The 14591-nt window shown below is 42.7% G+C and overlaps 1 protein-coding gene across 1 annotated transcript in view; it reads left to right on the top strand.

Annotated features, from left to right (window-relative positions):
• Positions 1-14591, top strand: part of C2CD2 (C2 calcium dependent domain containing 2) — a 1192289-nt gene that overhangs the window by 1044700 nt on the left and 132998 nt on the right. Inside the window, exons 13-14 of the mRNA XM_069636030.1 lie at positions 6037-6164; positions 12084-12429. Of these exons, the coding sequence (XP_069492131.1) occupies positions 6037-6164; positions 12084-12429 (474 nt within the window). The remainder of the gene's footprint in view (positions 1-6036; positions 6165-12083; positions 12430-14591) is intronic.

The following is a 14591-nucleotide window of genomic DNA, read 5'->3' on the forward strand; positions in this document are numbered from 1 at the left end:
GCTTCCCTGTCCTAGCCTCTAAACTCTGGAACACCCTCCCTGCTACTATCAGAGCCGAAGATTCCTTCAACACCTTCAAGACTAAAACCAAATCCTGGCTCTTTGACCAGCATTAAGACATGCCCGACACCTCTGTCTTATTTTCCCTGGCCTGCCCCCCTTGACTCCATTTCTGGCCTGCTAATTCTGCTAACGATTTTGCTCACACTAGGATACCTCCTCAGTTAATCCTAGTGCATTGTAAACTATGTAATATATGTAATTAATATGATTGTTATTTACTGGTATTGTTTAAATGTTTGTGATGTAACCTCCTTGCCTGTATGTTTGTCCTTGCAACTGTCGTACAAATTGCGCCCTGATGCCCCCGGGCCTGATGGTCTGCGCGTTATAAATAAACAAATACAAATACAAATTTTAGACTTACGCGATCTCAACAAATCTTTGAAGAGCCTAAAATTCAAGATGCTCACTCTGCAGGAAGTGATCCGTGCCGTTCAAGAGGGGGATTTTCTAGCGTCCCTGGATTTACAGGAAGCGTATTTCCATATTCCAATGTGTCGGAAACACAGGAAATTCCTAAGATTTGTAATAGGGCGGACTCACTACCAATTCACGGTTCTTCCTTTTGAGCTCAAGACCTCCCCCAGAATGTTCACGAAATGCCTGGCTCCAGTAGCGGCCTGGCTAAGGAAGCAAGGCCACCATGTATACCCATACCTCGACGACTGGCTGGTAAGGGGATCCTCCCCAGCGTCGACCAACACAAGTTTACAAGCCACCATGCAGCTTCTACAACAGCTGGGATTCGCCATAAACTTCGAAAAATCCTCTCTGCAGCCATCGAGATCGCTGGTATTCCTGGGGGCACAGTTCGAGACCCAGTTAGGGCTAGTGAAACCTTCTCTCGACAGAACCTCAAGACTCAATCAACAAGCATGCCGACTACGGCGAAACACCAAGATCTCAGTGAGAAAATATGTTTCGGTCCTAGGGGCCATGGCATCCTGCATCCATCTGGTGGAAAACTGTCGCCTATTCATGGGGCCAGTCCAGGAGTTCCTCGCGGACCGATGGACGCAGGCTCTAGGATCGTGGTCAGACAAGATAACCATCGACGACGACCAGCTGCTTCGGACCCTTCAGTGGTGGCAGAGTTTCCACAATCTGAACAACGGCGTACCCCTACAGGAGCCGGAGTTTCAACGAACCATAGTCACGGATGCGTCCCTAACCGGATGGGGAGCTCACATGGGTGCTCTCCAAACGCAGGGTCGCTGGTCTCCAACGGAGTCACTCCTACACATAAACGTGTTAGAACTCAGAGCAGTACGATGGGCCTTGAAGGCATTCCTACCACACATCAAGGGCTCGCGAGTACGAATACTGACCGACAATACAACGGCCATGTTTATCTGAGGAAACAAGGAGGGACGCGATCAAGAACTCTTTCCATAGAAGCCCAGAAAACATGGCATTGGGCATTAAAGCACGAAATTTCCATCGTGGCTCATCACCTTCCAGGAGTGAGGAACTCCCAAGCAGACTCCCTCAGCAGAAGCATGGCCCAAATACACGAGTGGGAAATGGACACAGTTCACCTGATGAAAGTGTTCCAGAAATGGGGTCACCCCCCTCTGGACGCCTTCGCGACCAAAGACAACAAAAAATGCGAGCAATTCGCAAGCAGATGGCCTCAAGAGGGTTCCATGGGGGAGGCATTCTCCTTCCCATGGACGGACATGTTCCTTTATGCTTTTCCTCCGTTCCCCCTCATACAGAGGACAATTCAGTGGATACGCAGATACAATTGCTGGGTAATTCTAGTGGCACCATACTGGCCGAGGCAACCGTGGTTCTCCGACCTGCTTCACCTGTCGCTGGAACATCCCATAGCGTTTCCGAGAGTCCCGAACCTACTATCCCGGGACAAAGGCACGGTGTGGCATCACGACCCGGACAGTCTCAACCTTACAGCCTGGCTCCTGACTTTTCGGAGTTCGGTGCTTTAAACGTTGCGGAGGATTGTCAAAAAATTCTGCAGGCGGCTCGAGCCCCTTCTACAAATAAATCTTACTCCTATAAGTGGCGGAGGTTCTGTGAATGGTGTCGAGGACAACAAGGCCTGCAACCGTTGTTGGTGACGCCGGAACAAGTTCTACCTTACCTGCTCCTCTTGGCGGAGAGGGGGTTATCCTTCACATCGATAAAGGTGCACCTGGCGGCCACCTCAAGGTTCACGAGGAAGAGGCAGTCGTCTCCTCTATTTAGCGACAGACTTGTGAAACACTTCATGAGGGGTTTATTTCGAAGTTTTCCCCCGGTAAAACGTTTCCCCCCAACTTAGAGTCTCAACACAGTGTTGGCAGGCTTAATGAAACCGCCTTTTGAGCCTATGGCCACGTCCGACATAAAATTCATATCGTGGAAGTTGGCATTCTTGATTGCTATCACATCAGCTAGGAGAATCTCGGAACTGCAAGCGCTGGTGGTAGACCCGCCATACCTAAGATTCTTTAAGGACAAAGTGGTCCTGGCAACTAATCCTACGTTCGTCCCAAAAGTTCCGACAGTGTATCACAAACACTCATCCATTGTTCTCCCTACTTTCTTCGCGACACCATCATCGACAGCAGAAAAAGCTCTTCATACCCTGGACGTTAAGAGGGCTCTGAAATTTTACCTACATCGTACACAGGAACTCAGGTCTACTCGACAACTGCTCATCGCATATGGTCCGTCGACGAGAGGAAAAGCAATCTCTAAACAGGGATTGGCTCGATGGGTCTCATTGACGATTGCGTTTTGTCACTCTAAGGCCGGAAGGCCACTGCAAGGACATCCTAGAGCCCATTCTACAAGATCAATGTCCTCCTCAGCAGCTTTATGGGCAGGAATTCCGCTGACTGACATATGCCAGGCTCCGGCATGGTCAGTGCCCCACACGTTTACCCGCCACTACTGCCTTGCCAGGCAGCATGCGGATGAGGTGCAGATGGGAAGAGCTGTCCTGCGCCATCTGTTTCAGTAAGGTAAGCTCCACGCTGTGGAGAATCTGTCTTCTACCTTTTTGATGACCGTATACTTTATGTGGGTAAGGTTATATGAGTTAACTTATTCCTACTGTACATATGCATTGTGTAGTATGGTGAGGGTATATTACATTACATTCTCACCGCCGTCTCAAGTGTTACTGCTATACAATCTATTCTAAGCATGTGAATCCATGAAAGATCCAATGCTGGAGAAGGGAATAGTTTCTTACCTGTAACTCCATTTCTCCAGCATTGGTATCTTTCATGGATTCACATGCGCCAGCCAAACCTCCCCGGAATGCAATGTATTTCATTGATAAGTTTAACCCTTCCTACTTTGGAGGGACCGAAATCTGAAGGGGAACCGCGGGGGCGGGCCTCTTATACTGGGACGGCCTACGGAGCATGCATAGGCGGGTCCTAAAAGGACGTAGATAGGACACAAAAGCGTCAAAAGTTTTCCTATAGGAAAAGGCTACATATGTGTACCGAGGGGTCCCAGTCTGACGGGGAATATTCTAAGCATGTGAATCCATGAAAGATACCAATGCTGGAGAAATGGAGTTACAGGTAAGAAACTATTCCCTTACCAAACATGTATTTATGGTCTACTTTTTTAATCGGACAAAAATTAACCCATTTTAAATAAACAGCTACTTCACCATTTATTCTTTCAGTGGAGTAAGATTCTTATAAACAAAACTAGCCCAGCATATAGCCAGATAACAAGCAACTGAGTTGCACCAGAGCCAATCTTCCTATTTCTTCCCGCGTTTCTTTGACAAATTGCAGGTAATTACTCTCCACTGTTACAACTTCTTATGTCATCTAACTTTTATTGTGGTCTGGGTGAAAACACGGTATCTGTCTTACTTCAAGGTATCATGTTTCCTTATTCTTGCTAACTAAAGAGGTTAACACAGATATAACGCATAAGTATGCCACGTGAGCTCAAACATAGTGTTAGACCCAAGAGGGGCAAAACTGGTTTCTTTAGAATTACAAGACCAACTTCAATTAGCCTTTAACTGAAATTTCTCAACAATAACCCTTATTTATACATATTCTTTACTTAACATTGTGGCATCTGCCAACACCAAGCAATTTCTATCCTCTCTTTTTTTGTTCCCTCTCTCTCCGCTACACAATCAGATGGACCAAATTGGATTTCTAATTGCTTTACTACATTCCTTTGTTCAAATGTTATATGTTAGATTGGACTTATGTTAGATAATTATTATACGCCCTGAGGGACGACCCCAGAGGGTCGAAACACGTGTTGGCGTGGCTAACTTTATCAATTGCATCTGCAATACCAATACAGTGTATTTTTCGAATGTGAACTTGCTTGTATGGGTTAACCTATCACCCACAGGTGCTCTAATTTTTGTTTTATGTGCCTTGTTGGCATGGTGACTTCCACTGACTAATTGCACCTGCAATACCTATTCCCAGGGTACTACCCAAATTTGAACATACTGTGTACCAACTTACCAATTGAAGATGCTCTGAATAGGTTTCTTTGACTTGTTTGTTTTTTTTTCTGCATAATAAACCCAGCACCATTAGGTGCCCACATGACAACTTTTTTGGCCTACCTCTTTTGGAATTGAGCATGGCTAGTGAGGATACCTCTTCTGAGTTTCAACCCCTAATAACGCTGATCATGCTTACTTTATCATGAATGCCCATAAAAATATAACATACCACAGTAAGGAAAGTCCAGAATTCCAATCTAGCCAGGTAATTACGCTTATGATTGCTTTATCAGTGAAGCCCAGTACATAATATCAAGCCACAGTAATAAATTGATAGACTAGCTGCACCAAAATGCTAATCTAGCCACGTAATAACACAAGCTAATATAACAACGAAGTTTCAAACAGACTTCCGCAAGGGTCTCTCCACATCTTTGAACGGCATGGTACTACAGATTCTCAGTACAAATAACTTAAAACATAAATGCCTCTATGGAGTGTGGATTGATCTCTCCTGTGCGTTTGACATCATTAATCGGGGTAAATCGTGGTGTAAACTTAGGGATTGGGGTATACCACAGGGTCTGTTGGCCATACTCATCCATCTACATGAGTCAACTTTCATTCAAGTGCGTCTGAACTTAGAGGGTGATTTATCCTCAAAAATTCCAACGAAGAGGGGTGTAAGACAGGGATGCATAATTGCTCCTTGTCTTTTCAATTTGTTTATGGCAGATCTGTGGAACTACCTAATGGGTTATTCATGTGTACCACCAATGATGGGTGACCAAAAAATCTGGGGATTAGGATATGCAGATGACATGGTTTTGGTAGACTGCACAGCGATTGGTCCGCAGAGATTAATCAATGAATTTGTGATTTATGCCAAGGAGAACGAGTTATTGATCAATCCCATTAAAACAGCTGCAATGGCATTTAAACTAGCCAGGAAAGGTGCTCAGAGCAATTTTATGTGGTTGGTTCATATGGGTGATTTGGTGCTGAAAATTATAGTAAAAATAAAACCTGCAATCACTACTGAGAATCGAGTTTCTTTGGATAAGATACATTTCAGAAACCTGCATATATTCTGGTATAATTGAAGAGCAGTTTACGCCACTATGGAACCTACAAACGTCAAATTTAATTAGCTGCTCTTTTAATTACTTGGTTTTTATAAAGTTTGTAGAGCTTCAATGCGGGCCTGCATATACAGTTTTATAATTACTAGGAATAAATGCAGAAAAATAAGAATGGTGCATGCCATTCCAACTTGTTGTAATATACAGAGCGCTGGTTTACCTGCCCTTTCTGAGCCATGGATTGTTTACACTGCTCTTTAGCTTGTCATTATGTGTTTTGTGGTTTGGCGTAACTTTGAATCAGTTATGGTAAAGTGGACAAAGTTGCTACTTTCATTTCATGAAATCATCAAGCTGTTATTTAGCGTTTCACTATTTCAAGGAGCAGGTGACTTCTATTTGTTGGATCTGACATAATGTCAAATTTGTGTTCCTTCTTAGAACTTTTGATGCTAAATGGAACCGATCCGGTTGCAGAAGCCGCAATCAGACAATTGCGTGAATCTGCCAAGCAGTCACTCAAGTCTCCAAGAAAGAAAAGCACCATTATTATTTCAGGGATCTCAAAGGTACAGTTGTAAGCATTATTTTCTCTGTTCTAAATCCTGCCTGAGTGTGGATAGCCTACATTTGAGGGCCAGATTAAAGATGTGGGGTTTCTGATAGACTCAAGGGGAGAGAGAGGAGAGGGCAAGGGGAAGAGAAAGAAAGAGGACTGATGCGAGAATGTGGGTAAAAGATCTGACGCATATGAAGGAGTCAAAATGGGAGCCAACAGAACCACATAGACCTGTCTTTAGCGCATACAGAGTGGGCAGTCCAGATCGCCCACCCTTTCTGTTTGTTCTGCACAAAAATAATTAAAATATCATTAAGCTTAGAGGTGCCAGAAGGGCTCTATGAGAGTTACAAGTTGTAGAAACTAGGATTCTGCAATCTTGAGATAAAGTGTATGTTATACACACTCAAGCGGTTCTCTGCTTTGTTGTCTAGCATTGTGTTGTCTCCTTTTTGTGCACCATTATATTTCTATGCTAGATATTTTTCTTTTAACCTACCCCTTGTGTGACTCGTCTTTCTCTTCCCCCTGCCCATCCTCTCTTCTTGCTTCCATCTCTGCTTCTACCTAAAGAAGCACTCCTCATGAAGGGCTTTCTTGCACCCTGCATTTCCTCTGATTTCTTAACGAGGTTCCCCCAGATCTCTCTCCTTCACCCACAAGCTTGGTCTCCTCTCTGCCACCCCTAGACACATCTGTTCCACCTGGCCTTGCAAATACCACTACAGCGTCCTGGGCACAGAAATCACTCTGAGTTCATCTATCAGCTGGAAGCCTTTCATTCTGGGTGGCCATTAAAATTGAGGAGCTCAAAGATGCAGAAATGCATATGAATTTACTTAAATTACGTTTGGTGTAATCTACACATGCACTGATTATATTGCTAATGTTGAGCCAACTGGCGACTAGTTTTAAAATCTGTCTTGGAGATTTAATAGCAGGATAAATGGAAGGATCCAACTATGGATCATCCAGGCGACTTGGAGGATGAGGCCTGGGCCATCTCCTCCTTGACAACGAAACGAACCCTGTCCTAGCAATACACCTTTGCAGAAAGCAGTTCATAACCATGTTTGGTATAATTGCAACCAGTGGTTGCCTTCCCTCTTAATCGCCAGTGCAGCAATAGCAGTATCTGGTGCTAGATTAGAAAAAAACTGTTTTAAAGATTTATGTTTGAAGCGTAAAGGTTTAAAAATAAAAACACGAAGTGAGAACTTTATTAAATAAAAAAAAAAGCAACCAGCAAAAATACTCACAAAGATGTGGTCCTGTTTGTTGCAAGGAGAAAAACGATTGTGCCGTAATTTTAATATTAAAAGATAGGCACACGCCCTTTGGTGGAAAAGTAGAGAAAGGGTCCCCTCTGAACAAGGAAGATGGTTATAGTTATGCTGTGTAAGAAATGCAAGAGTACAGTGTAGGAAACATAATTCTGGAGGATTAGCGGGCAAGATGTGAGTTCGAGAGGCTATTAGGACAGCAGAGGTAAAAACACTTTAGACATAAATTTAGCAAATGAAAACCACCAACAAAACATTGTTTTTAAACTTGAATTACATGGCAGTTTGTTTTTTATTCGTATTTATATATCGCACAACAGCCCGAGCGGTTTTGTTGATGCATCTGTGAGTGATGGTGAGGATTTTCAGAGTAATACGGTCTTTGACCTGGAGCCACCGTGCTTCACGTCTGGCTTGGGATGTATGGTCTCTTCTAGGGATGCTCATGGGGGTTCTGAGGGCATTGTTTTGTGTGGTTTGCATTCTGTGAATGTTTTTGGCGGAGGTGCCAGCTAGGAGGGCTTTGCAATAATCGAGTTTGGCTCCTATAGTTGTGTATTTATTGAATATCTCTATCCCCTCCCTCCGCCCCTTTGGGTCAGGGGTGTACTGGGGTGGCGCTCAGAACTGTTCTGCTGTGACTTATGCCATTTTGTTTCAAGAATTTCAACTTGAGGTGTAAAATATGCTCTGGTAAGAAAGTTTGCATATGTCAGTGAAAAAGTGTGTGGGGGAGATGAAGTTAAGGTTATGATACCCAGGAATGTCAGAAAAGGGAGGTCAAGTTTTTCAGGCACGATAAAAGTCAATCAAACTGGATAATGGCATGGTGTGGATTGAGTCTCAAGTTGTGTGTGGGAAGTGCGGAGCACCACCTCTTGGTGTTTTTCCCTAATAGGAGGGAGGTGTGTTGTGGTCCAACCTGGGGAAGCCAGCGTGTGATAGTAGGTTCATGTAGTTTGTAGTGCCTCACCCTCTTCCTGAACCCTGTTCCCTGCCCACAGGTGCTTCTACCATCCATGCCATCTCCAAACCCCCAGCTATCCTATGCCTTGGTATCCTAGCCGTGGCCATTCCTTCCTTTGTGTTATATTGGAATCCTCCGGTGAGGTGATTCTGTGGGAGCAGACTGTGAGCAGTGAGTTTGGTGGAGGGGGTTTATACATCCGTTGTGGGGTCCTTATGGTCCTGAACACTGAAAAATACTTGAATAAGTCAATGTTATTTCTCTGTGAGTAGTAAAGGAAACACAACATAGTGTAAAGTTTGAAACAAGATATACTCTCACACTTTGTTCCCTTTTTCCAAGCTCTGTTTCACTATCAGCTCCTCTAATCTTAATAGCACCACAACACGACAAAGCCTTCTTGACTATATTTTCTATCAATATGCAGAGTTATCATACCAAGACGAAATATTTAAACAACATATTAAAATTATAAAAATAAAGTTTGAACAAAAGATAGGAATACAATATAACAAATGTGTACATTTAAACAAAAATGGAAGACATTGTATAAATGGGGGTAGCAGACGTTATGGATTTGGCAATGCAGGTTTGAAAGTGTACATTGTTACCTCCCTTCACAATATTGGGAGCTAGGGTAGCAAACATACCGTGATAGAGAGAATAGTCCACACCCATGCAGCTTCCAGAGAGAAAGCCTGCTTTGAAAAAACTGCTCAGTAACTCTTTGGAGTCTTTGGCTGGATCGATCCTTGACTGTGGGTGGCCTTCGACACACTGGAAATTGTTGTCCTCGATTGAATTAAATAACCCAGGGCTTAGTGCCTTGAATACTACACAGCATAATATTATGTGTTTTCCTATTTAGTGCTTCATACTGGATAGGTGTGATTACCCTTTTCAGCGGTAAATAACATAACCTAAATAGAATAATGGAATGGTAACCCATGCAAATCAACACATATAATTGAGGTCCTTGAATTTTCAGGAGCTCAGAGATCAAACCAACATCAGTGTGAATTATAGATTTGTTAGATTTGAGTGGTGCCCTGGTCAATAGAGCATAAAGGTCTTCCTTGCTGGAAAGAACCAGAACGTTGACAGTGGTTTTAAAGCCAAAAAGCTTTAACCAAGTCCTTTAATTCCATTTGGTGAGAAGAACCCTTTGAGGTCTAGATATCAAAATTCAAATTAGATAGAATTGAGATCAAATTGACATTTATTTGGGGTTCATTTTTAACAAATGGAGCGTTTCAGAAACGAGTGGCGAGAAGAAATTTGGGTTTCGCAAGATAACATCAAGTCTCTGATGCCATGGAAATCAACAGGGGATGTATGATAGCCACAGGTGACGCCAATAGATGAAGCTGTGTGTTAGCATTCTGAGTGATGAAGATGCCCGAGTACACCACCACATTCCCAAGCAGTTCGATGTAAATGCTTAACCTAAGGGGATAAAATCAAACTCTCAGGCTTTTCACTTGAGAGTGCACTGGTGGTCCTGAAGAATACCTCTCGATACCTACTTCAGGACACTGCCACCCAACACCATGTGAGTGGAAAGAATGGTGCTTAATGATCTATGGTTTGATGCGTCAGTCTGCTGAGGGATTGGGGGGGGGGGGTTCAAAAATAAGGGTGCCCACACAGCCGCATGTCCTTTAGGCTCAATATATCAAACAACAACAGATATGGACCTTGGCAAATGAGAGCAGAACATTTCTTAATATTGACAACACCAATTTTTGCCAACAAAAATATATTTATTTATATACAAATTTAGAATATTTGTTCATATACCAGCTTTTTTCATACATCAAAGTATCTCTTAATTACAACATCTACATCCATATACCACCATTCATTCATACTCTCACTTGATGTATCTATTTTACACAACCAGGATTATACATAGACCTGAATACTCCTACTGTTACATAAATCATTAACACCTATCTAAATTCTCAGTAGGTATTAATACAAAAAATCCAATAGCATAATGCTTATTCAATGTAGCTCGACATATGTTTCGGTCATTGAAAGACTTCCAGTTGAGCCAGTCAGTGCAAGCGACCTTCTTCAGGAGATGGATGGTTAGATTTACAACCACTCCGGGATGTCAAAAGGTGGGAGATGTCATCTAGCATCAGTCTCCACAAAAAATGATGCAGTCATGTGTCAGCGGAGGACTAATCCTACAGCTCTTGTGTATCACTCTGAACAGAGACTAATCAGAAGTTTAGGCACAGAAGCATTTAGGGATTGGGACCGCAATTGGAGAGAGTTACCCTTGCCTACCCCTCATCTTATCCAGTAATAACAAAGGGACATCCATCACCTGTAGGTACATGTAAGGGTGCTTTTTTGGGGCCATTTCACTGGCGATTACTTAACTGATAACAAAGTCGGTTGGGCTCAGTGATGTGCTTGCTTCAGTAACATGAGAGCTGCCAAGCATTCAAGCTGTTTTGCCAGACACTTAAAATGAGATGGATCTTCCAAATCTCGGTAGCTTAGTCTAACAGTGTTAGACCGGTCAACCCTGCAAATAAGTAGCAGAAACGCTCAGAATAAATGCAGAATTAATAATTGATTGGTAAATGTAGAGATGTGAAGTAAAATCGATTTTATCCACAAAGCTGGAATCATGTACCCTAATAGGTCATAACTTTCATTGAAGTGAATGTTGAATAAATAGTCATACAGACCAAACAATGACTAACACAAATATCCGCCTCAGGGTGATAAGGTGCGTTACTTAGGATATTAGTACACCTACTATCGATTTCATGGCTCTCTTCCATCAAAATATAGTATGCTTGGTAGTGGATCTAGTCGGTGTGGCAGTTTTTCATTTCATGAACTAATTTTCTTACTACGTCCTATGGAAAATGTGCATTTTGAGGCATTCACTGTTTTGCCCTACAAGGCAAGTGCTGGTAGAGGATCTCTTTCCCAGGATGGTTAATTTGTTGTTATACAGTGTTCCTCCAATTAAGTGATGTGCTCATCAAGGATTCCTGGTGAATGAATGGCCCTTGGTTTTGGCTTTGGGGTAGCATTGCATTGATTATATTGAGTTGTTGGGCAGGCTCTGTCCTGTTGACTTAGTGAAATGTCTGCCAAAGATCTCTGTGACTTGTGGGAGAGGTTGGCAGGAACGAGCATAGGTCATTAAAAAAAAACTTTCTACCATGCCCTGGGAAGGGGGGTACCTGTGTGTTTTCAGTACCCTATTTTAATTGCTATTTTTTTGTTGTTGCAGTCCGTGTCTCTGTATGCGACGGTTATTAAATGCTAGCATGCTTTAGCTTTTCTCCCATCATTGCCCATGCCAATGAGATGTGGTTACTTTACCACTAAAATAAATTGTTAGACACATTACAAATTCAAAATAAAGGGACACAATGAGTTGGTTTTCATATGAAACTGAAAATGTGTTTAATAGGACCCTGTTCGTAAAATAAAAGGTGAAGTACACTGTGTACTTTGCATGTAGGATGTGAATATCCATTCCTCATACTTTGGTGACCTCAACACAGCAGCCCAAAGTGAGATTGGATTCCAAAGGTCCCTAACGTGAATAGGTCAGTCCAAATAAGTGAGTGGATCAATATTGGCACCAACTGTAAAAACCTATGTTTCTCCACTGACTATCACTCTGTTTTCCTTCCATTAGATGGCTCTGTCTCAGGACCATGAGGCTGCACTCATGTTTGATTATGCAGCAGCCATGGATGGTACAGTTAACAGTGATGATTGTTATACAGAGGAAAGTACTACCACCACCACCACCACTACCAATGCCCTTGTCAGTGAGCAGCTGACTTTGTCATCATTACAAACACTACCTGTCCAAGACCTGGATGAAGATACACTCCAGGATGCTTGGGGGTTCTCGGCTGGCCACAGCAATAGTCCCTCTGGTGACTGGAACCTCAATGGGCCAGTGGAAAAGGACTGTGAACAGATCTCCATAAGCAGCACGAGTGTCTCAGAGCTGGGAAATGTGAAGAAATCTAAAGGTAATGTATCTTCCCCCATGTCGTTTTATGTTGTTTTGTCACTGTTTGTCGATTGCGTTATTCTTTTCTTTGCCTGAACTATTTATCCACTGTGGCAGAGTGTTAGCACTCATTCTGAATAGATTGGACTATGGTATTTTTGTTTAAGAACTTGGTTTTAGAGTTAGCCAGGATTCTCCTTTTGATTGGTTATCTTCAATAGTTCAGAAATGTTCATCAAGATCAGTCTTTCACAAACAATTATTTTATTTCTTTGTTTCCTACAAATGAACTTGCAGTCCCAAAATGTTTCTTCTCTCTATTCTTCACATTTTTGTCCATAGCGTTTTCACTGCACTATTCTACTTAAACAGACGGTTTGACTTGTGTTGGGTAAGAGGTGCGGTGAAAAAAATGCCTTCCAACAAATTTCTCCAGTAGTGTCCTTGTCTACAAATTACTGGTCCCTTTGACGGTAGCATCACTTGAAAATATGAGCTGGGAGGATGCAAGCCGAGAGGAGTACATGTTTGCTTTTACTTGGGCTGTTTTGGGCTGCAAGGCAATGATTGATAAAAAGGTGAGGTGATGCCTGGATCACCCTGCTACCTCCAGGTTAGGTGCGCATTACAAATAATAAAAACAAACTGAGATATACCTTTCAGCATCTATGTGTCATCTGGTCTCACTCCACCTGCAGAACTTGAGATTTTTCCTTCTTAAATCCTCTTGATTCCAGATAATCTACAGGAGACACACTGGCATGATATTTTCTTTTCTCTCTTGCCATCTATTTGGAAAAGCAGCGATTACATTTAGCAGTGTTGGTGGTTTATGCATCCAAAACACTTGGAAAGCCATGATTTAGTGGATTGATTCCGCATGATTCACTTCCTCCTCCTGAATATGGACTACACAGTCCAGCTTCCCTCTAACCTTTCCAATTTTGGGTGGACAAAGGGGACTTTTTCTGGGCAAGGTGTTCAGGACAAAATTTGAAAGTGCACTTTGCTCACCTTAGTCTGACAGGCTTGGCTAGCCCCCTCTCTTGCCTTGAACATTTGTTCTAATTTATTTTTATTTATATGTTAGTTTTCTGAGATTTGTATCGAATCGTACTAGAACTACTTGTCCCTTATACAATGAAAAGGCAGCACGCCTGATTACCTACTGTTTCTACAATGAATTGTTACTGACGATGTAGGCTGCCCATTTTGGATTCATTCCACAGACTACTCGATGACCCCTACAGCAAAGGGGCAGGAACACTGTGGGCCCAATTCATAAAGCATTATTTTTGTTTCTTTGGTGTGTCGGCTCCACCTCCAAGTATGGAGAACACATGCATTTTACATAAGGACCAATTCATAAATTTGGCCATACAGTTTGACTTTCACAAAATTTGTGTAGTCCGTTTATTGGCTGTCAGTGAAAGAGCATCCCAGGGAGCATCCATTATTCACAAAGCAATGCCTTTGTGAATCTTGGACCAACCTTACTCTGACATGCACACCCTATAGACGACCTCTTGTTTCTTCCAAGCTAAGTTTGCACTTTTTAAATCCCATGCATGCATGCATACATGCATATAAAACCCACTAGGTTCTTTGCAGACAGGTGTCTTGTTGGATCAGTGACTGCATTGTAGAGCCCAAATTAGAAATGCCCATGCAGAGTGGAATCAGCAGATCAGTTGATGGGTCTTTTAAAGGATAGTTCCGGGACTTTTTTTTTATTGTCCCTACGGTTCGGCCATGTGTTTTTAAGCATAAATCGGTAGATCGTAGAAAAGTTTCCTATGGACCTTACCCGACTTTTCGTCCATTAACGCACTCGAAATCAGCCGCCATTTTCTGATAATCCTATCATTTCCCCCCACCGACCTGGCTCACCTGCGTTTGCGGCACTAAATCATATCCCCCGCCCCTGAAACAGACTTTATCAAAACATTCATATTCCCCGCCTCGATCCGTGACGTGACTGTGCTGCGTAGGCAAACGCGCCCAGGCGTCTTCTACGCGACTCCACACAGAACCCGGAAACCAACACAGATCAGCTCACAACACAGCGCGCCACAATTCGGAATATGAAACTGTACTTTTAAATCAAACCGCAAGATTGTAAATTTGGTAAACTACATTTATTTGACATCAAATGTTTAGAGAATATTCAGCGATTTGCAT

The sequence above is a fragment of the Ambystoma mexicanum genome, chromosome 7p (genome assembly GCF_040938575.1).
Source record: "Ambystoma mexicanum isolate Mex_15411 chromosome 7p, UKY_AmexF1_1, whole genome shotgun sequence".
Lineage (NCBI taxonomy): Eukaryota > Metazoa > Chordata > Amphibia > Caudata > Ambystomatidae > Ambystoma > Ambystoma mexicanum.